This window comes from Petromyzon marinus, chromosome 2 (assembly GCF_048934315.1).
Source record: "Petromyzon marinus isolate PM22_M1 ecotype Great Lakes invasive population chromosome 2, UKy_Petmar_22M1.pri1.0, whole genome shotgun sequence".
Lineage (NCBI taxonomy): Eukaryota > Metazoa > Chordata > Hyperoartia > Petromyzontiformes > Petromyzontidae > Petromyzon > Petromyzon marinus.
In genome coordinates this window covers 12,665,362-12,686,179 of record NC_133668.1, presented here as the reverse complement: position 1 = coordinate 12,686,179, position 20,818 = coordinate 12,665,362, and the positions used below count along the sequence as shown (strand labels likewise).

At 45.7% G+C, this 20,818-nt stretch overlaps 1 protein-coding gene across 1 annotated transcript; it reads left to right on the top strand.

The window, feature by feature from the left end:
- Positions 1-3,682: 3,682 nt before the first annotated feature.
- On the top strand, positions 3,683-19,067 carry LOC116947092 (galactose-3-O-sulfotransferase 2-like). Its single transcript, XM_032962512.2, has 2 exons — positions 3,683-3,819; positions 11,333-19,067. The coding sequence occupies exons 1-2, from the start codon at positions 3,728-3,730 to the stop codon at positions 12,582-12,584; spliced, it is 1,344 nt and encodes a 447-aa protein (XP_032818403.2). The 5' UTR covers positions 3,683-3,727; the 3' UTR covers positions 12,585-19,067.
- Positions 19,068-20,818: the final 1,751 nt, after the last annotated feature.

Below are 20,818 nucleotides of genomic sequence, written 5' to 3'. Positions count from 1 at the left end.
TTTGGAGACAGAGTGGGCGACAGAGTTTGGAGACAGAATTGGAAACAGAGTGTGGAGACAGAGTTGGAGACGGAGTTTGGAAACAGAGCGTAGAGTGAAGCTGAAGAAGAGAAATAGCCAGTAGTGGAGAGAGCATAGCGATGGCGGAGCTGAAGACGCTGTGTGCGGCGAAGTCGCTGTGTGCGAAGACGCTGTATGCGGAGTTGCTGAGTGTGGAGTTGCTGAGTGCGGAGTCGCTGAGTGCGGAGCAAGCAAAGTAATCGTGGGGGAGTGGAGAGACAAAGGTGGCGAGCGAGTCGAGTGAAGCACGGCGAGCGAGCCGTGGCGACCTGGATATTGTGGTATGTGGAGGACATGCTGAGAGTTGTAAATAAAGCGATGTTCGAAGAAAGACAGAAGTTGTCCGAGTGAAATCGAACACTACACTTCCATACCCACATTCCCAGTTTCTGCAGCACGCTACTCCCCCCCCCCCCAGGTCCGCTCATTGCCCAACTTGAGCATTGTGTTCTCACCAGCCATGTCTCAACAGGAGCTTCACCCCCCCCCCTACTCCACACCCCCCGCCCCCTGCATTTCTCCTCCCTGGCTCCTCCCCCCCTCTTACCTTATATAATCGCGTGTCACAAACAGCTCTCTTTGCCCACTACAGTAATTTTGTTTGCTGTTTTTGCCCCACCTGATGACGGAAGCTTGTGTTACTTCCGAATCGTCGTGATTTAATTTGATTATTTCTATTTTTTTATTTTATTTTATTTTTTAACCTACGTGACTCTACCGAAAGAGCCAAAGAGTATGACTCCTTACAATCACGAAAACTTCAAATCTAGAATGATCGACAGTAATGATTGTGTTAATTGAAAAGGCGTGAGGAGCCTTCAAATTTACAAAGGGCTGTAAGTCGCAGTGCATATTATAATAATGATAATTTGTATCCCTTTTTAAATCTATTGCTGGATGAAGGCCTCCCTGAGCCGTGTCAATAGTGGTGTGTTGCTTGACCCTACTTCACCACGCTGGTCAGCGCGGGTTGGTGAAGAGTGCGCCCAACACCTGTTAAAATATCACCTACTACTGATGTTAGCCGTGTTCGGGAATCGAACTCAAGTTGCCTGTTTTATTGAAAAGTGCGCCGGCCATAACGTCACCGCACCACACCCACAGTCATTTTATATATCTCTATATATGAAGAAATAAAACTTGGAAAGAACATTTTCCATATTAAAAGTTCATTACTAGAAAAAAAAGTCCATCTGCAGCCCTAATTTAAATCTTGGCGATAGCTTTCAATGAATGCAGACGCCAAAATTGGATGTGGAAACTCTGATCCGGCATTATTCATGGGCAGTGGCCACGCGAACTGAGTCACTCATGAAAAATGTAAAACAAAAACTGAAACGTGTGCGACGTAGCACGGAGAGAGAAGTGAATACTTTAAAATCACACCGTAAGGCCGAAAGAGAGGCGCGTGAATGAGAAAACACACGCAGGTTTGAAATACTGTAATAATTACTTATCTATCTATTGAGAAAAGCCACCCTGAGTTGTAAGACTTTTTGTCAGGGGGGTGCTGCATTGGATTTATATTTTAATGTTTTCAGCTACTTGCTGATACAAGTGGGAGGAAACCGGAGCACCCGGAGAAAACTGATGCGCGCGACATGCCCATGAGTCAACTTGCCTTTTATTATTCTCCTGGCGAGCCATGGCAAGGTACCTTGACACTCGCGGGAAGGAAGTGTCACAACATTTGTGCAATCTACCAACCTCCGCTGCCTCCACAGGGCTCGATTATATTCGTGCGTAGACCCCACCGCCCGGATTAATTTCCTGCGAACTGTTTGAGAAAAGTAAGTGAACTTAGGCAAAACCACGTCGCAAAAAGGAATTGATGGCAGAGCGTCAAGAATAATAACGACTGAGTGGCAGCCAATGAATAGAACGCGTTCAAGTTGTGTGTACACAGGAATTTCCTGTTTGGATGTTGAGTTTGGTCACGTGATCAGGAAGTTACAATTTGACATTCTCTGAGCCATGCGGCAGGGTATCAGCCATTACACAGAGTACAAGATGGTGGCACAAATAGCATCCCAGTGAAGACAGGTGCAACTGTTCATTGTGGGACTTTAAGAAGCATTGTCTGTTAGTTCGTTTATGTCCTTATAATACTGGGAATGCTGTTATCAGTTTAAAATGGCCGTTATAATGCTGTAAATGTCTTTATAATGCTGTTAAATTGTTATGATAAATATGAGGCCTAATTAACAACGAAGCCTGCCACTTGCCTTATTGTGAATGTTACTTGTTATTGAATAAGTCGAGTCAGACTTGTACCCATGTAACTTTATTGCAATCTTGAGAGCAAGGATGACGAAATATTTCATCCACAGTTCAGTGTTGTGTAGTGCTGTACATTAGGCTCTAGTATGGTGATTACAGGATGTGCCCTTACTTAACACAGTAGCTTATTCTCTTGTATAGCTATTCAGTGCTAATGTAGGTGCCTGGTCCATCCAGGATCTATTGTTGAGTTTCATGTTATCTAAGACAATGTTATGATGCTGTAGTGTTAATTCATTATATTGATATTTCCATGTATTAACAGATGCTGTATTTGTGCTGTGTTTTTCCATCAGTTTTACCTCGTTTCATTAATTAAATACGTTGGAGTCGGATGTTCACCCTGGCTCTGAAGGTTTGCTGAATGCGAGGTTATCTACTCAGTGGTGCAACGCAGCGCACAGCGTGGCCGAGAAAAAAGTTGGACGTCAACCGAGGAGGTGGAGCGATGAAATACGCTTATGTACAAGATTGTTACATGTTGTGTGGAATGGTTTTGTCGTGGTTATCGCGCTGCGCTATGAACCCGGTAACCCAAGTTCGATTCCCGTTCACGGCCAACACCAGTGACGATTATCTGAACCGGTGCTGGGCCTCCCCTAGGTCGACGCAGCCTCAAATGAGTCCCTCGTGCGGTGTGAAAGCATCGCCACTGGCCGCTCACCCCCTCATGTGACGTGCCGGCATTCATAGGTGCTCGCTAACATCACTTTTCCCAACAATCTGTTAAGGCTACACGGGGAATCTTTGTCTTCGGGGTGTTTTTTTAACCGCAAGGTTGTGAGAGGGAGGCGGCCACTTGGGGAGGCCTTCATCCAACAGTGGAATGATCACGACTGTTATTTACGTAGTTTACTGTAAAAATTCGGTCACAGTCCTTGTGATCACTGTTACGTTGCAATTATGGCTTTATTTTTTGGTGATTTAGAAAACGTTTTTTGGTTTGGACATGTTTGCTTTGTTGTAGTACGGAGTTAGACTGACGGCCTTAATCTAAGTTTTTGTGGTTGTTGTTGTTGTTTGACTTGCATACCACTGGGATTTTTTGCACACAGCGTTGGTGTACGGTGCTTTTTTCAGGAATATTTTGCTGTTTTTTTTTCCCCCATGGATTTTCTGTTTGCACAGTCACATTGTCACTTTAAGATGTTTTTCTTGTTCGTGTTTTTGTTTTTTTGTTTGTTGTGGTTGCACCCGATTCAAGAGCCGAATGGCTCACAGGGCTATACCAAAATAAACTGAACTGATGGACGATTAGGAGTGGCCACGCGAAAGAGCCCAGACCTCGAATCAGTGACGGACAGGGGAGGGGGGCACGCAGAGCCGCCCTGCGAGCGACTACCCCCGCGACTGCCCCGCCCGAGCTACCCCGCAGCTCAGACTCGTCATGACCATCGCGCCGCGCACGCTCGCTCAAGCCTTCGCGGCTCTGCTCGTGATTTGCGTTGTCACCAGCGTCTTCTACCTGGCGCTGCCAAGGTCAGTCCACGCGCCTCCGAGTCGACCGTCATGCTAAAGCCCTCCGTGCAAATCTGCGTCGCACGGTTATATTTATCGGTCAAGGTGTGCAGAGTTTCACGGCCGTCTGCTGACACTTTAACGCGCCGGTTAATCGCAGACTGGAACGTTGCGGGGATGCAACAAGCGACCCAGTCGGCAGCGTCGCACTCGGCTCGTCCTATAACTGCATTCAGGGGCCGATAGGTTAAAATAGTAGCTGGCCGATGGATGGACTGGCTCCAGCCACAGAAATGTGGAATTTCCACCACCCGCTGTAAACAGGGGGAGAGCATCGCCCGACACTAATTTGAGTGTGAAGCACGGTTTTTTTCCTTTATAAACATAACATAATTAAATCGCGTATATTTAGCCACATGTATTAATGTGTATGCAATAGGAGAAATATGCATTGGCGTAGTAACAAAACATTGGATTCAATGATCCACTCTGACGATGTGGCCTCTTGACATGCACCAGCGATATTCATGTAACTAAGAACAGTAATAACTCGGCTTAGTCGAATACATATTGTCTTGTTATTATTCGTACACGTGTAAGAATGAACTGTCGTCTATAACAAACAAACACAAAGTTTCTCTGCAGGGGCCGACTACAGGGGGTTGTGGTTACAGGAGCGCGCCCCTGAATGTAACAGGCGTGAGATATTGATAGGATCCGTCGCTTATTTTGCCTAAGCACTCTTACGCCGCGTCCTCTAGATGCGTCGAGTCGACCACGTAAAAGAGGACGCGTTCAACGCTGCTATTATTATTCTGTTATTTTTGGAAGGCCGATCGATTATGCCAAAGAACGTTTCAACAAGCATACATCGCTTATTGGAATAGAACAGAAACGTGATCGTGACACTTTAATGAATTATTGACACAATTTGCCGTTGTTTGGCGGTGTGATGCTACATAACAGCGTGGCGTGAATGCGCGCCTTTTAGAGCAAGTACGGTAGACAAGAATGAAGTGCAAAAATATTTGACCCGCACAAGCCTTTTGAGTGAACGCGCCAAATATGCAGAATTCTCAACAACAAGGCGGCCTGTGTCAGCATCCCCACCTGCAGCCCATCCCTGCTCAGGCTTGCAAGGGGGCAAGCACATCGATCAGAAATGAATTGGGACATTATTTGTGTTCATTCGGCGATGTCGCGTTTGGCAGTGGTGCATCGGCACAAATATATGACACGAAAGAAGAAAAAACTTACGTTTGCCAATGACGCTGCCCCAATGAGCAAAAATATATTCATACATAGTAGGCGATGTTTCGGGCAATCGCCCTTAGTTGTGGAGAGAAGGAGCCATTGAGAAACGACCATTGCCATAAATGTCGCCCATATATGTGTACTGTATATATATACTGTATATCCATAAGAGGTTTTTTTGGGGGGTTAGATCGCGTAAATATAAATGTGTCGTTAACCCCGCCACCACCCGACACAGCCAATTAGTAAAGTTGGTCACGTAAACAAAACATTCCAATTCGTTCCTAGTACAGCACACCGGTGTGTTGGAGAGTAAACCCACACCATTTACAATTCGAGTACGACGTTTCGCCAGTAATTACAACTAGCGTCATCAGGCGACAGCCATATTTGGCTGTTTATCCGTTTAGATCAGCCTTATTGACGAGAGCATTGGGATTTTAGTCAGTATTTTCTGATCATCAATCATCATCTTAATTATTACCGCTATGTTGCTATTTGGGGTTTGCGTGATGATTGTGTGCGCATGTGTTTTTTACACTGATAACTGCAAATATGGGCTACCGGAATCATGCCATGACATGTGTAATCACTAACAATTGCGTTAAACTGCCCCCCCCCCCCCCCCCAAGGCACTCGTGCGTTATTAAACCGGATTTTCAAGTGTAGGCAAGTTAAGTTTCAGCCCCAACCGCCACTGGCTGAGTTGCCACGTATTTTGAAGAAGTGACACATTTTTTTCAATATTTTTTTGTTTGTCTCCGTGAAAGAAAGTGCTTTATTTAATTATATATTACGAACGTTTGAAGAGGGTCAGGGTTAGATCGCGTAACATATATAAATGTCGTTAAACCCGCCACCACCGGACACAGCCAATTAGCAAGATTTGTCACGTAAATGTGGCACATTAGGAATGGACCACTATTTTAATAAGTCCTTATGTGCTGTGCAGTACGTCAATGCACGTGTGTACACCAGCATGTGATGACTGAGTTGGGCCTGTGGGGGGCTGGGAGGGTTCATGATTAACCGGACGTGTACACCAGTCACGTGGTTAATGGCGACTCGGTGAAGATTGCTGAGACACCACGTGCTGTTGCATTTTACAGATTAACCACAATAAAAGTGTTTGCCCTCGATTTGGAGCACCTGCCCAACGTCCTTCATTTCGAGTGTGCAACATAAACAAAACGTGCCAATTTGTTACTCGTTCAGCACACTGGTGTGTTGGAGAGTAAACCCACAACATTCTCCAGCGCATGGGTGTGCTGCACTAGTAACGAATTGGCATGTTTTGTTTAGGTGACAACCCTTGGCTGTGTCCGAAGGTGGCGGGTTTAATGACATTTATGTTTACGTGCTCTAACCCCCTCCAACCGCCCCCCCCCCCTCTATTTCACTTCTATATTTACATCTTGACTTAAAGATTTCGTGACTGCAGGAATTCATATTCTTTGGGTCTTTCGGTAAAGTCACAGAGATGAACCATCTACGTGACTTCACCGAAAGAATACTATATTTACCCAAGAATGTCAGTGTGTAACGTGCGTGACGTCACTCCACGTCGACCATTCCCCCTCAATAATCATGAACAGATTACGTCCTCCACATGGACCCCCCCCCCCAAGAATAATAATTAGCAGCTGACGTCACTCCACATGGGGGGGGGGGGGGGCGAGGCGCCTCCTCTCCCCTCCTCGGCATCAACTTACAACCCTCGCTACAAAAGCAGAACCCTCACGTCACGCGATCTCCGTAACGCTATTGAGACATAGAAGTAAATAGGACGTCATGATGAACAAGGGATTAAAACTTTCAAATGAAATAGGTCTGTGTCACCGCACCCTTACAAATTGCACACGAATGGATGCAATGAATATCACGTCGCAGTCTGATTTTCGCTTGCAAGTTTCAGATTTACTGCAATACACCCATCCTTTGATGGGCAAAAGGCTAGTTATGGATATTGATCGTGAAAACCAACCTTTGAAGAGCGATCCCATCTCATCGAGCAGTTGAACAGTACCAGCCTCAAAGGATTCCAATCGACGCTGTCTCCGGTCCTCATCCCACGGTGATCCTGTTGCTGCTGCTGGATCGGTCAGCGCGGTTTCACGTGGGACGCTCCAGCCCTAAGCATGTCAAACCGGTTTTCAGTGGCAGATATTCGGGATCCAACCTTGAGTCCGAGTAAGTTTTGTAACATACTTAAAACTGCGGTTTTTTTGTCTTTCAAAAAACTTACTCTGTCGTGACCAGTGCACATTCCTGATGGACTGAACTCTTAAGAGTACGCAATAACAAGTGTTCTGACTAGCTATAGGTGTAACATTGATAGGTGAGGCCCATCTTCATTCGGAGCAGTTCTACAAGGCAGGGTCCTGTACTGTCAGTTCACTCACCGTTCTACAATGCAGGGTCCTGTACTGTCAGCTCACTCAGTTCTACAATGCAGGGTCCTGTACTGTCAGCTCACTCACAGTTCTACAATGCAGGGTTCTGTACTGTCAGCTCACTCACGGCATCACATCAAGCGTCATTTTTAATTGTCTTGTCCCGTTAGCAGAAAAACACCCCCAAAGCATAATGTTTCCACCTCCATGTTTGACGGTGGGGGTAGTGTTCTTGGGGTCATAGGCAGCATTCCTCCTCCAAACACGGCGAGTTGAGTTGATGCCAAAGAGCTCCATTTTGGTCTCATCTGACCACAACACTTTCACCCAGTTGTCCTCTGAATCATTCAGATGTTCATTGGCAAACTTCAGATGGGCAAGTGTATGTGCTTTCTTGAGCAGGGGGATCTTGCAGGCGCTGCAGGATTTCAGTCCACGGCGTAGCGTGTTACCAATTGTTTTCTTGGTGACTATGGTCCCAGCTGCCTTGAGATCATTGACAAGATCCTCCCGTGTAGTTCTGGGCTGATTCCTCACAGTTCTCATGATCACTGCAATTCCACGAGGTGAGATGGCAATGGTCTTGTAGCCTATTCCAGCCTTGTGTAGGTCTACAATCTTGTCCCTGACATCCTTGGAGAGCTCTTTGGTCTTGGCCATGGTGGAGAGTTTGGAATCTGATTGATTGATTGCTTCTATGGACAGGTGTCTTTTATACAGGTAACAAGCTGAGATTAGGAGCACTCCCTTTAAGAGTGTGCTTCTACTATCAGCTCGTTACCTGTATAAAAGACACCTGGGAGCCAGAAATCTTTCTGATTGAGAGGGGGTCAAATACTTATTTCCCTCATTTAAATGCAAATCAATTTATAGCATTTTTGACATGCGTTTTCTGGATTTTCTTGTTATTCTGTCTCACTGTTCAAATAAACCTACCATTGGGCAAATGTACAAGATCAGCAGGGGATCAAATACTTTTTTCCCTCACTGTATGCCTCCACACCCTCCCTACGGACAAGAGAGTGCATAGTATCTGCACACAATTGGTGGTGGGGCGAGGAGAGGATATCAGTGGGGGCGACGGGCGAGGTGCGAATCGGCGGCCATAGGCCTCAACAATTCTAGTCTGAACAATAAGCTCACAGCTAGGTGGACTTTACCTGGTTAAATAATAAATAGTTCATATTTATGTAACATTTTTATTTCGTGATTATTTTGCTTACCTTTCCTATACTTTGCACTACTGTCGTGTTTTTGTATTGTTTGTTGTTGTTACGTTCTGACCTGCCCCGACTGGACATCTGTGAAAAATGTCTTTATAGCTCATCAGATTCCTCCGGTATAAATAAAATAAATATTCTGAAAATATTCTGAATATTTTGGACACTAAGGGTGGGTCGGGAATCACGCAGTTGGGTCAAGGAAGAGAATGAAAATACGTCCGTTAGTCATGAGGTATCTGCATGCGCGTCATGTTTACAAGATTTCAGGGGGCCATAACGCATTTACCAGTAACTTAAGAACATATTACCAGATGCTTCAATTAATGTGACGTGCGTTCCACCCACCAAGCCCACATCTTGTAAAAATAACAACCCTACAAAAAGCGTGTACTCTCAGGGTGCAGCGATACATTGCGATACACTCAGAAAACCAACACTCTCAGATGTACTAATTACTGGGTGCATGCAGCACGCTCATATCGCACATGTTACCCAAGAGCAAAATGAACACGTGGCAATGGCTCAGCCAAGTTAGAAATGCACGAACACTGCACTGGCTCTGCTCAGCTCTGTGACTCTACACGCGATCCCGAACTTTTGGCCAAATCTGGAGAATTTCCACAGCTGTTCTGCGTGCTGTAAAGCCACTGTTCTTATGTGTCTTGTAACTTCCCTCTGGCTCGAAAAAATCCGACTCCGTTCTCTACCACTTCCCTTTGGTTCGACGTTCTAATCCAGGAGTGGCCTCCGAGCGCGATGATTACATCTCGTCATCGCTCCTGCTGTCGTTCTGGCATCGCATACAAAATAGCCGTTTCCTTTATCTGTTATAGACCGAGACAAAACGGGCACAAAAGTGTAAAGAAACACTTAAAAGGCTAAAACATTCCGGTAATAAACTTATAATGTTTACGACACCTCCGATGACCACGGTTGGCTACGTACGATGCAAAAGAAGTTCAATATACATACTATGTGGGTGCTTTAAAAATAAGTAAAGCTATACTTTAATTGTAGTTTGTTACGTGATTTTTCGTTAAGCATCATACACGTGAAGACAAGTGATGTGTGGTGAGTTCAATGGCTGGGGAGGCACTGCCTAGTGTCAGAGCCAGATTCACACACTGAGGGGGGGCGTGGCCTTACTGAGGGGGGCGTGGCCTCAATGATGGGGGCGTGTTAGACACGTCCCCCTCGGTGAGGCGGATGTGATAGCTGCCTCCCCTGGTGCTTTTTCATTGCAGTTTCATGACGAGACCAGCGAGCCTAAATATCTTTATACACATACGTGAAATAAGTTACCTGGAGTATGGAAGGCGAAGACATGAAATGGAGGGGTCTACAAACATTACATTTGTGACATACTGAGATAGTAACAGGCACGCGCTTATTTCCCGCGCTCCATCCAGTTACTGAGGGGTTGCGCAATCAGAGGGGAGGCTGAGCTCGTCGCTGCCTCACCTCTCGTCTCTTCCTGTATTTGCAGCGGAGTTCCGCAAATTTGGCGATTTTTACTATAAAAAGTATTGGAATCGTACAGAAATGACATTTATAACACAGATCAGTGAAAAATCTTAATATTAATTCTATTTGATTTTTCTTTTTTTTTTACTTTTCATAACAGCTATTTTCATTGAAGTATGACAGGTGAGGCTCTGCCTCCCCTGCCTCCCCTGACCGCACGTCCCTAGTGAAGACAGCACACATGTTACGATGGTGTTCAAGGTTAAAAGATACGTGCATTGTTCCATAGCTCATGTTACAGGGTGAGCTTGAAGCCATGGCTGTCAAGAGCCAAATAACGAAAAACAAACTCAAGCAGACCCGCTTCCATGTTCTATATAGAGTCACTTGTTAGTGAATAGTTATGTAACCTTCTCATCCTCTGGGTCCATGTTCTATTTTATTTGAATCTGTTGATCGGGGTTTACGTAACTTTTAATTTCAACAAGTACGTGACTGATTGTACCGAATGCTATTTTAAATGTCTTCTATGATACAATGTTTAGATTTGAGACATTACCTGGCTGTCTGGTTTTGGGGCCCATGTTGCTTAATTCTGAGTCCTGTTTGAAAATCTACAAATTTGGAAAAGTGAGGTCTTTGATAAAATCCATAGACAACGATCTTTGTTAATTATGTATTTTATTAATTAACCAGACGTTAAACGTTATGGAGCTTTTCATTCTATATAACCTGGCTCTATTCACAGATATCAAATCTTTCGGCTGACAAGGTAAACAACTTGGAATGTCAGAATCGAAAGTGCAAATGAAGTGTTGTGGATGTAATCAGGATGCCATGATGAGATGGTGGTTGAGATGGGTGAGACCCGTGTGCAGGATAACAAAGGGCCGCTTACTGAGAGGCATTGGAGTGAAGTGGTGCACTGGCAGTGATGGCAGTAGTGATGATGATGACCATGATGATGCGACTGTGAGGACCTTGCAGGTCGAATGTCAAATTTACCACAGAGGCAGAATCCAGCAGAAGGAATCAATGTTGAGGTGTGGTGGCACCAATGGCATTGTCCATGTTGACCTCTTGACTCGAACTGGCTCTACAAAACCATGTCCTTGTTTACGTTTCAATATTTTACCCAAAGCAGAGCCATGCATAATCTGTTTTCCTTTCTCTTCCTTGTTGTGTTTGTGAAAACACTAGTGCACAGCTGAGTGTTCCAGGCCTCCCGGTGCCATGGTTCACAGACATCGAAGCCAAAAGGAGCCAGTGGAGAGATGCGAGGAACTGGGTGTTTAAAGTCCCGGACGCAGCACCAAGCCCACAGCAGGCAGCTCGGCCGATGCGCACTGATGTCGTCTTCCTGAAGACTCACAAAACGGCGAGCAGCACCTTCCAGAACATACTGTTCCGCTTCGGCGAGAAGCACAACCTGACGTTCGCCTTCCCCATCAGGACGTACCAATTCGTCTACCCGGGCCCGTTCATGGCCTCATACGTGGCTCCTCTGCCACCGATCGTCGCTGCCGCCGGCGGGCACTTCCACATCCTGTGTAGCCACATGCGCTTCAACATGGCCGAGGTGGCACGCGTGATGAGTCCCAACGCCACTTACCTGTCCATCGTGCGCCGTCCCGAGAGCGCCTTCGAGTCCGTGTTCCAATACTACCAGAGCGTCGTGCCTGCTTTCATCGCAGCGAAAAAAGAAAGTAAAGGCAATGACCCATTGAGGACTTTCCTAGAGAAGCCTGAAAAGTTTTACAATTCGCCAAAGAAGCCCCCCGCTTTTGTCAAGAACCCAATGGCATTTGACTTCGGGTTGGATTCCAACGCTGCCGTTTCAAGTGATAGTTTCCGTGCTGGCTTAGCACGGCTGAACACCAAGTTCGACCTGGTCATGATCACCGAGCGTTTTGACGAGTCCGTGATCTTGGCCAAGGAGTTGCTGGGCTGGGAGATGGAGGATGTGGTCTCCCTGTCTTTAAACAGGCGCGCCAAGACCCACGGCAATAACTCGGTCGAGCAATACGAACCGCACCTGTACGAGATGATCCGGCGCTGGAACGCGCTGGACGTGGCTTTGTACGAACACTTCTCGCATCGCTTCCAGCGCCAGGTGGAGGCGTTTGGAGTGGAGCGAATGCGACGCGAGGTGGACGCCCTGCGCAGGGAGGTGAGCGCCCGCAGAGAGGAGTGCGTGGCGAGCGAGATGGGCGCGCGAAAGATTAAGCAAAGGGAGATCAGGCCATTTGTGTTCGGCGCAGTGGATATCCTGGGCTACAACATGAGGAGCGGCCTGGACCCACGAACACGCGAGCGGTGTCTCCGGATGCTGCTGCCGGAGCTCAAGTACCACTCGCGGCTCTTCCAGCGGCAGTACGGCACCACAGTGGAGAAATACCAAAAGAAGATAATTCGCGTTAGAGGGAAGCACAGGAACGCTTTGAAAATCTAAGTTTACAACGATTGACATCAATCCATGTGCATTGTATATTTCATGGCTCTTCGTTGCTGCACTGCCCATTGTAATGTGCACAGGTTGATTACTTTCAAATATCAGAATCCAAGCACCTGAGCACAACGAAGGAATCAAAAACATTTTGACAGAAGGGGTCCGAGATGTGGTGTCGATGATCTTTACCTCTCGAGAGTGATTCAAATCTCACCAGCAGGTGCGTCTGTGGCCATTTTTTCTTGGGGGGGTGGGTGTGGGTGAACTCTCACACAAAATTACATCATTAAAATCTGGCCAGTTATTACCAGCCAATGCTATCAACAGGGGCAATTCTGAGAAATGTGCTGTTTGTAGGTTTATTCGGGAGCGAGAAAATCGAGGTCGGCACCACCAATAGATGAATCGGTTGGCGGTGACCCAGGTCACCATCGTGACCCGGGGGTGCCAAAACCTCCATAACTCCGAAACCAGAAGGCCTATGAAGACGGGAGATGTCACTGAGCCCGATACGCACGCCAAATATGGAAATAAAAAACACACGCAACACCCATAAAAAAGGGGGGCTGCTGGGGATTTGTGCGTAGCAACAGCTGTTTATTGCTTGTTTTGAAAGTACATCAGGATGCTGGTCTGGTCATTCCCCGGCACGTTCTGCTTCTTACGGGGGCGGCCACCCTCCTTGTCTTTGTGAGCGAGACCACTTGGAGGCAATGGCGCACCAGGCGCTCGCTTGATACGGCCGGCGGTCACGGTCGTGCTGGCGGGATCGGCATCGTCGTCATCATCGCTCCCAGCGTCGCCCTCCGGCAGGACAGGGTGGCAGTACCAGCGATGCTCCCAGAAAAAAACCTTAAACTATGCCTGGCCCACCAATATTTTGCGGTGACCCGGGCTACCGCCAATCGATTCAGATGCACACGCGCCCTGACAATTGCTCTATGCTTGTGGTACAAAGCTCTGCTAGTTTGAGCTGTCGGGAAGTCGCACCAGGATGACATGCTTCATGGGAGATGCGTGTGTGTGCCCAGTGCACACAGTCACCCTGATCAGAGCAACCTGATTCCTGCTCACCCTGCGTCCTGCCATGTAGCTCCAGGAACACTGTTGCAGCACAATCCTATTTCAGCTACACCATCTCCACAACAAATCACGTGCAGTTTTGTCTCTGACATGATCACGGCGCTGGGAAATGTATTGGGTCTGCCCCCCCCGTTTACGATTGGCTGGCGAAATTAAAGGACCTACGGCAAACTGATACGTTTTTCTGTGCTACGAGGATGAGAATCGCGTGGTTGACAGCAGGTGAAAATCACAGCCGTAACATCTTGTGTCACTTTGGGAGATGACATGCGGCCACCCTGATTATTACTGTGGTGTAATAACCATCGCACAATGGACATTCAAGACCCCCTGCTGTAATTTGCAAGAGTAGGTCATTGTGTGCCAGCATCAGGATCACAAATTTGCCAAAATTCAAAAGTTACCCGCAAAATTACTGAATTGGGATTGCACACAGTAACCATTGCCCCCCCCTACTGACATACTAATGCCCCACTTATCTCTTGCAAATTATACTATGATGGTCTCTTAACGTCTCACCTGGTTGAACAAAATAAACGTATTTTAGATGTCTGAGCAATTATGTGAATGGTGCTTGTAGGGCAGTGGTTCTTAACCTGGGATGCATGCACCCCCTGGGGGTGCAAGATATCCTTTGTGGGGGTGCTAAACATGTCAGATTTTTTTAGAAAGTAAATAATCGAAACAAATTAAGCACGGGCCCGTAAGTAGAACTACTTTGTAGCTGTATTTATGAACATATTTTTTTTACGATTGAGAACCAAAGGGGTGGAAGGCTGCAGTAAAGGTTAAGAACCCACTGTCCTAGAGTAAGTTTTGTATCAAGCTGCCTTTTTTGCATGGCTAAAATTTTTCACGGCACTTTAGTTGCAATGATAGAAGTTAATTTGACGTGTTCTGATTGCTATTATTAAAATAATAATATGCCCTTTTTCAATACACTGCCTCCCCATGCTCAGTTGCTCTGTTGGTCATTGTTTGACCATACTTCGCCATGCTAGTCGTAATTTGTGCACAAGTTATATGCAAGAGAATTCGTTTATAGTAATGTAATCTCATCAATGCAGCTTCACATTCGTGTCAGACAGCTCACTGGCCTCAATATGGAAAATACTCCAAAAATCCATCGGCAGAGATTGTAGCAATTTCCAAATGTTATGTAAATTATCTCATTGCCTAATTAGTTCTGTACATAGGCCCCAGGATAAGACAAATATGACATATTTGAAAAAAAATTCCTTTAATCTGACGCTGATACCATGCCGTCGGCATGCACTGAGTCTATATATGCTAAGGCAAAGGAGGCCCAGGTGAAGTTCAGAGGGAAAATTGTGATTTAATGAGGTGCCATGGGAAAAAACGCGATCACACACAGTGCATTATTGGGAGAAGACGAATGAGGTGAATGATTCGAGTGAATTATGAAGGTCATTACGCCGCAAACAGTATGATTTTAAAAGATCAAAAGTGGTGTGTAAAGTGTTGCAATAAAAGCGGAATGGGTAATGTTAAACCATTTGAGCAAACGGTTTTGTAGAACATGTACAGCCCTTTTTGTTGTCAATTCATTGCTGGTCATAGGGGTTATTTGACCATACCTCACCACGCTAGTCCATGCGGATTATCGACGTTTGCGGGGAGCATACACGTGGGAACAGTATAACAAAAATATTGCGCTAAAAACGTTTGTGGGACACCCATCAATCGATAGTAAACAGCCACTGGTGTGCGCGTCTGTGCAATGGAAACCTCTCCGAAGGCAAACACGGCGACACAATCTGCTCGCGATACGGCCTCGGGTACGCGGTGCCCGGAGCCACGTCGTCCGCGCGAGCGATTGCCCCCATCGTGAGGGCCTCTTCCAGCTGGCACTCGCTTCCAGCCCCCCCCCCCCCCCCAATGTGAGCTGTTAACAAGAGCTCGCCAGTGTCCGCCAGGGTAAACAACGTGGCGCGACACTGAGGGCGGGCACTGTTTGCTCGACTTGGGCGACCTTCACCGTGTGCACCGTCTATAGTCAAGGGCAGTTCGGCAAACGTCGATGCTAGCGCACACGCGCGCGTGATATATATACCGAGCCGTCATGTGTGTAACACCGCATCAATTCATTGTATAGAATTGGTTCTTACCAGTGTTTAATTCCAGCGGAATGTCGTTCTATCTGAAGGAGAGTGTGGTACTAGGAGAGTGTGGTTATTACATGGAGACTAAACCCAAAAAAGAGACACTGTATACAGCTCTTGCATCGAAATCTACCTATGCCGTGCGTTTCTGGCTGTCTTCACGTTGCAGGTTTCACTTTGTATTTTGAAAAGGTTACGGGAGCGACGCCGCAGTAACCTCACTCGATTACTGCTGACCATAAATATATATTTTATTTTGAGTGGGGACAGTCACAGAGGCGGAATTTGCTCTGCAGAAAACTGCTTTTCCAGATCTCTGTAATCTGCAGGGGCCACAGAACCATGATGGCCGCATGACGGTCCACCAGCTCACCAAGTCAAATCAAGTTTGTTTTCTTTGACCATAAGGTGAGAACTCAAGAGACCATGGATAGTCTAATTTCCATGCAAGAGCGACAAATGGAAGGGGGGGGGGGGGTGTTTACCAAAATCACAGCGATGAAGCAAATACACGCTCACGCGAATACAAATGCGTCGTCTCATGAGAGATAGAAAACGTTGCACAACCATAAAGCAGCGTTGAATATCGAATTTCCCGTAGGGCGAGTCGGCTGACGGAGCGACGGACATTACAAGCCACGTGGTTTTTCCCCCACGAGCGCACCCCCCCCCCCAACACCGCACACGCCTGCCAGGTTACATTTTGCGCACCAAGACCCAACAAATGTACTGCACTCCGGTGCGCAAATAATTAAAGCATATTGACGGTACCGTAATGTGTACATTAAAGACGTTTTTTTTTGCATTTGCTTGGCTTTAAATATGCCTTTGTTTATTTAAACGCAGAACGTATTTAAATAATATGACATTCTTGCGTATGGTGCCAATGTATTCAGGAGCTTATTGTCAATGTCTACTATAGCCGCGACGAGACGGCTTCAGGAGAGACTTCGTGTAGTTTTGCTATTCCTCTTCTGTTTAAGGAGCGCACACTACAGCGGTTTTACTATATGGTTCATACCTTAGGTTGCATGGCCCCAATCGTAGTGGCTTGTCTTTAATTGTCCAGTTGTCCATGTTGATTGCGCACGGCGTATTGTCACAACAGTGGAAATGAATAATAAAATAATAGGGGTTTTCCCCTTTTTTTCTGGCGACAAAACTGAAACCTTTTGCAAGGAAGCATATTTACATTAACCACAATACATGCAGTCAGAGTGCAAACAAAAAAACAACACTCTGATACTCTTTGGTTCTTTCGGTAAAGTCACGTAGGTAGAAAAATAATATATAACGACGTTTTGATCCTGCAGTCACGAAAGCTTCAAATCAACACTGATAATGTATGCATTGTCCTTGAAACTGATTGGTCCACACCAGAGACAGCTTTCCTTAGAGCCGGTGTTCGACCAGATGACGCCAAAAGGCGCACAGTTCAAAGACAACGCTCTATCAGAGTAATGAGGGCTCGGGGTAAGCATCTACATCATGAGGCCTCCTTTGCCAGTACCAAAATATAAGAATAGGGTTTTCCCCCTTTTTTTCTGGCGACAAAACTGAAACCTTTTGCAAGGAAGCATGTTTACATTAACCACAATACTTGCAATCAGAATGCAAACAAAAAACAACACTGATAATTTAGGGGTAAAACTAAAGAAAAACGTATTACATTTTGGTACTGGCAAAGGAGGCCTCATGAAGTGAATAATAAAATTGTTGCTACGTGAACGCTTTTATTTTAATGTTATATAATTTTGCACAATTAAATTAGGATTAATGTAGCCATGCAAGTCCGAGATGTAATTTTATGTAGCTGTCACCATCGTCGTCAGCATCAGCCATGGTCAATTAAAAATATGCATTGTCTTTGAAACAGATTGGTCCACACCAGAGACAGCTTTCTTTCGAGCCAAAGACAATGCCACAGATATCAGTGTTTTTTGTTTGCGTTCTGACCACAAGTATTGTGGTTAAAGCAGACATGATTCCTTGTAAAAGGTTTCAGTTTGGTGTTTTAACATCTTAACACCTGTTTTGTTGCCAGAAAAAAGGGGAAAACCTATTCTCATATTTTGGTACTGGCAAATGAGGTCCCATGATGTAGTTATGCGATTGGTTGTTGATATATGTTGATTCCTGCTCGCTTGTTGCAAGTTCAAAAGCAAAAGTTTAAACACGAGCAATATCGGCTTCCATCACGAAGATGCTGACATTCCTATTGCAGCCATTTCACCCATTTGTAAATTTTACCATAAATCGTAAAGTTTCCATGATATTGCAGTGACATCGGTTGATACATTCGTGCCATTACGTAATGTGACCACTTGCTTACTTTTCTAAGCCTGCCATCTAGCGGCAACATTCTGAGAAGAATAGCACACGAGACGATCAGAAGATCTGTAACATTCCATTGGTTCGGTCATTCGAATACATTCTTCCAATAATTATGCTAAACACTCGGTCTACCTCAAACGCTATGAAGAAGGGCTATTGCCCGAAAGGACTTTTATATATTTATGTTAAGGCAGTGTTAGATCATGTATGTACGCATGTCGAACTTCTTCGCACCGTACCATGACGGCCTCTAGACTCCCAACACACGCAAAGCTTTCACCCAGTTACTAGCGCGGAACATTCAACTCATCCACCGCGTCCACTGCATAATGTAATGTACCTTCGCAAGAACAGATTCATACAGCTTGTCAATCATCTAGGAGTCGTAAGCATATATCAATCAACCATGTTGGACCAGTTTTACATGACAAACACGTGAGCCTCTCCAGGCATTAGACTTGTTTCGAGGTTTGCAGCAACTAAATTTCCAATACAGTCCGGGTATTCCTCGATTGACAAACGGTTTTAACGAACTTTAGCATTAACGCAATTGGCAAATTGCGGACAGTTTTCGATGAACGAAATCGAATTTCCGCGTGAATAAAATTGAACGCGGCAAACGCCATGAGATCAAACAAGAAGCACCGGGGAGGCTACGTCATCCATCCAACCCGCAACAGCGTCACGGTGTCCCTGCAGTGTCACAGGCACGCATCCACATCGCCTTTCCAGTCATTCACACATCCAGATCGTTTGGTGAGTTCCCTGAAAAGGTTAATTAATTTAGTTTTGAATTCATTATTCAATAGCTTTAATGTTTATATTCATTATATTTGTTGTGTTGTGAACAGTGATCGAGGTGTATATTTTTAAGTTAGGATTTGAGTTGGAATGACTGTCCGAAACACATCCATAATTTTTCGTATTAAATTGATGGGAAAAGTCATTCCGATTCAGAACTTTTGTTATGCGCGTGTTTTAAAAGAAATTGAGGGATACATGTGCTGTTGTCATCACCAACAGATATCCTGATTGCAGCCAATTTACAAACGTTTAATAATTTGTACAATTTCAACCAAATTAAATCCATACAGTGCCATTCATTGTTACACGACGATACGACAATAAACACGAATAACTATTGGCTCATTTTCTTAGTCTGCCTGCCATCTCGTGGCAAAATCCGGAGAAGACGTGCACGAGACTACATGAGGGCATTAAACATGGGAAGACGTCATGTCCTTGGTTGGATTCAACAACATTTCGCCACTAAGTGGCGGTGACGTTACCATGACGGCGCTTATGCCATGCTAGGTGGACTTTGAGGCCACGTAAAGTGTCGACTGCCTGCTGGCAGGAAGCCACGGGACAGACCCAGTCACCATGGGTTGACTGAGATGACTGGGCAGATGTACCATCGATGCTCCTCACTGTGGCAACTTTCTGTGTTTAGCCGCCCGACGCTCTGCTCATTGTTGATGGGGGACGACTGCATCTAACTCCTCAGTAGGGTAATTCACGAACCTCTTCCACAGAGGCCGATCTTGTCACCGCTAGTACCTGTAAGTCCAATCAGCTCCACATCCTTCCGTACCACATCAGTCCATATCTTCTCTCGCCTGTGCCAGGCCCGTTTCGCCCGCTCTATCCAGCCAAATACAAGCTGCTTGAGCACGCTGTGACTGGGCATGCGGGCTCCATGAAATCAATACCCAACGCGACATGCATAGTATCATGAGTTTACAATCTACGATGTACGGTATGAAATGTTTCTACTCTTACACTGTGGCCAGCAGAGCCAACGAGCTTGTGCAAACGAGAGAGCACAAAGAGACACGAATTCCAAAGTAAAATGTAGGACATGCAAATAAGCAATTCTTAAGCAGAACAAATAATTTGGTGATACAGCGGTGGCAATGGAACTCATTACAAATAACAAACAAAACACAGTTCGTCAATAAAAGTGTCTTAAAAGGAGAACAGTAAAGAATCATTGACGTTTCAGGCAATGGCTCTTCGTCATAGCACATGAGAAGAAAAAAATGCGCATGAATGTAAGATGTAATATATTATCAATACTTGACGCTCAACAAATCTTACCCCTAAAATAGAATCACGCCCAGCAGGTAATATTTACGACAAGGGGTGTGGCTCAGCCGATCATTTTTCCGACTCTAGGGGCCTTGACCCCAAACGCGAGATGGACACTGGACGTTCGATCGCGTTTGCCTTCGTGGCGCTGGTGGTGGTTTCTGCAATTGGCTGCTTGTTGCTCATCACGTTCTCAAGGTCAGTTCGCCATTGTTGTGCGGGGGGGGGGGGGTATCAACAGTGGTGCTTATATCTTTACTCTTTGGTTCTTTCGCTAAAGTGACGTAGGTAAAAATAAAATTAAACAAAAATGAAAACAACTAAATTAAATCACGACGTTTCGGGCACAACACAAGCGTCCGTCAAAGAGTACGGATCTTTGCAGTCACGAAAACTTCAAATCTGCTTATATCTTGTTGAAGTTAACATCGTCGTCATTCGTCTGGGTTGAGAGTCTGGATGTTGGTGATTTACATTTAGACGTTAAATTATATTAAGCTTCGTGTAGCCTGTCTCAGAGGTACCCCTAGTTGCTCGCTAAATCGGAAGGCAGTGGGGGATCAACAGTGATTGTGCTATGTAGAGATTTGTCCCCGGGATAGGAAT

Coding starts and splice junctions, on each gene's coding strand:
- LOC116947092 (XM_032962512.2), top strand. CDS start 3,728: ATGACCATCGCGCCGCGCACGCTCGCTCAAGCCTTCGCGGCTCTGCTC. Junction 3,820..11,332: donor TTCTACCTGGCGCTGCCAAG/GTCAGTCCACGC, acceptor TGAAAACACTAG/TGCACAGCTGAGTGTTCCAG.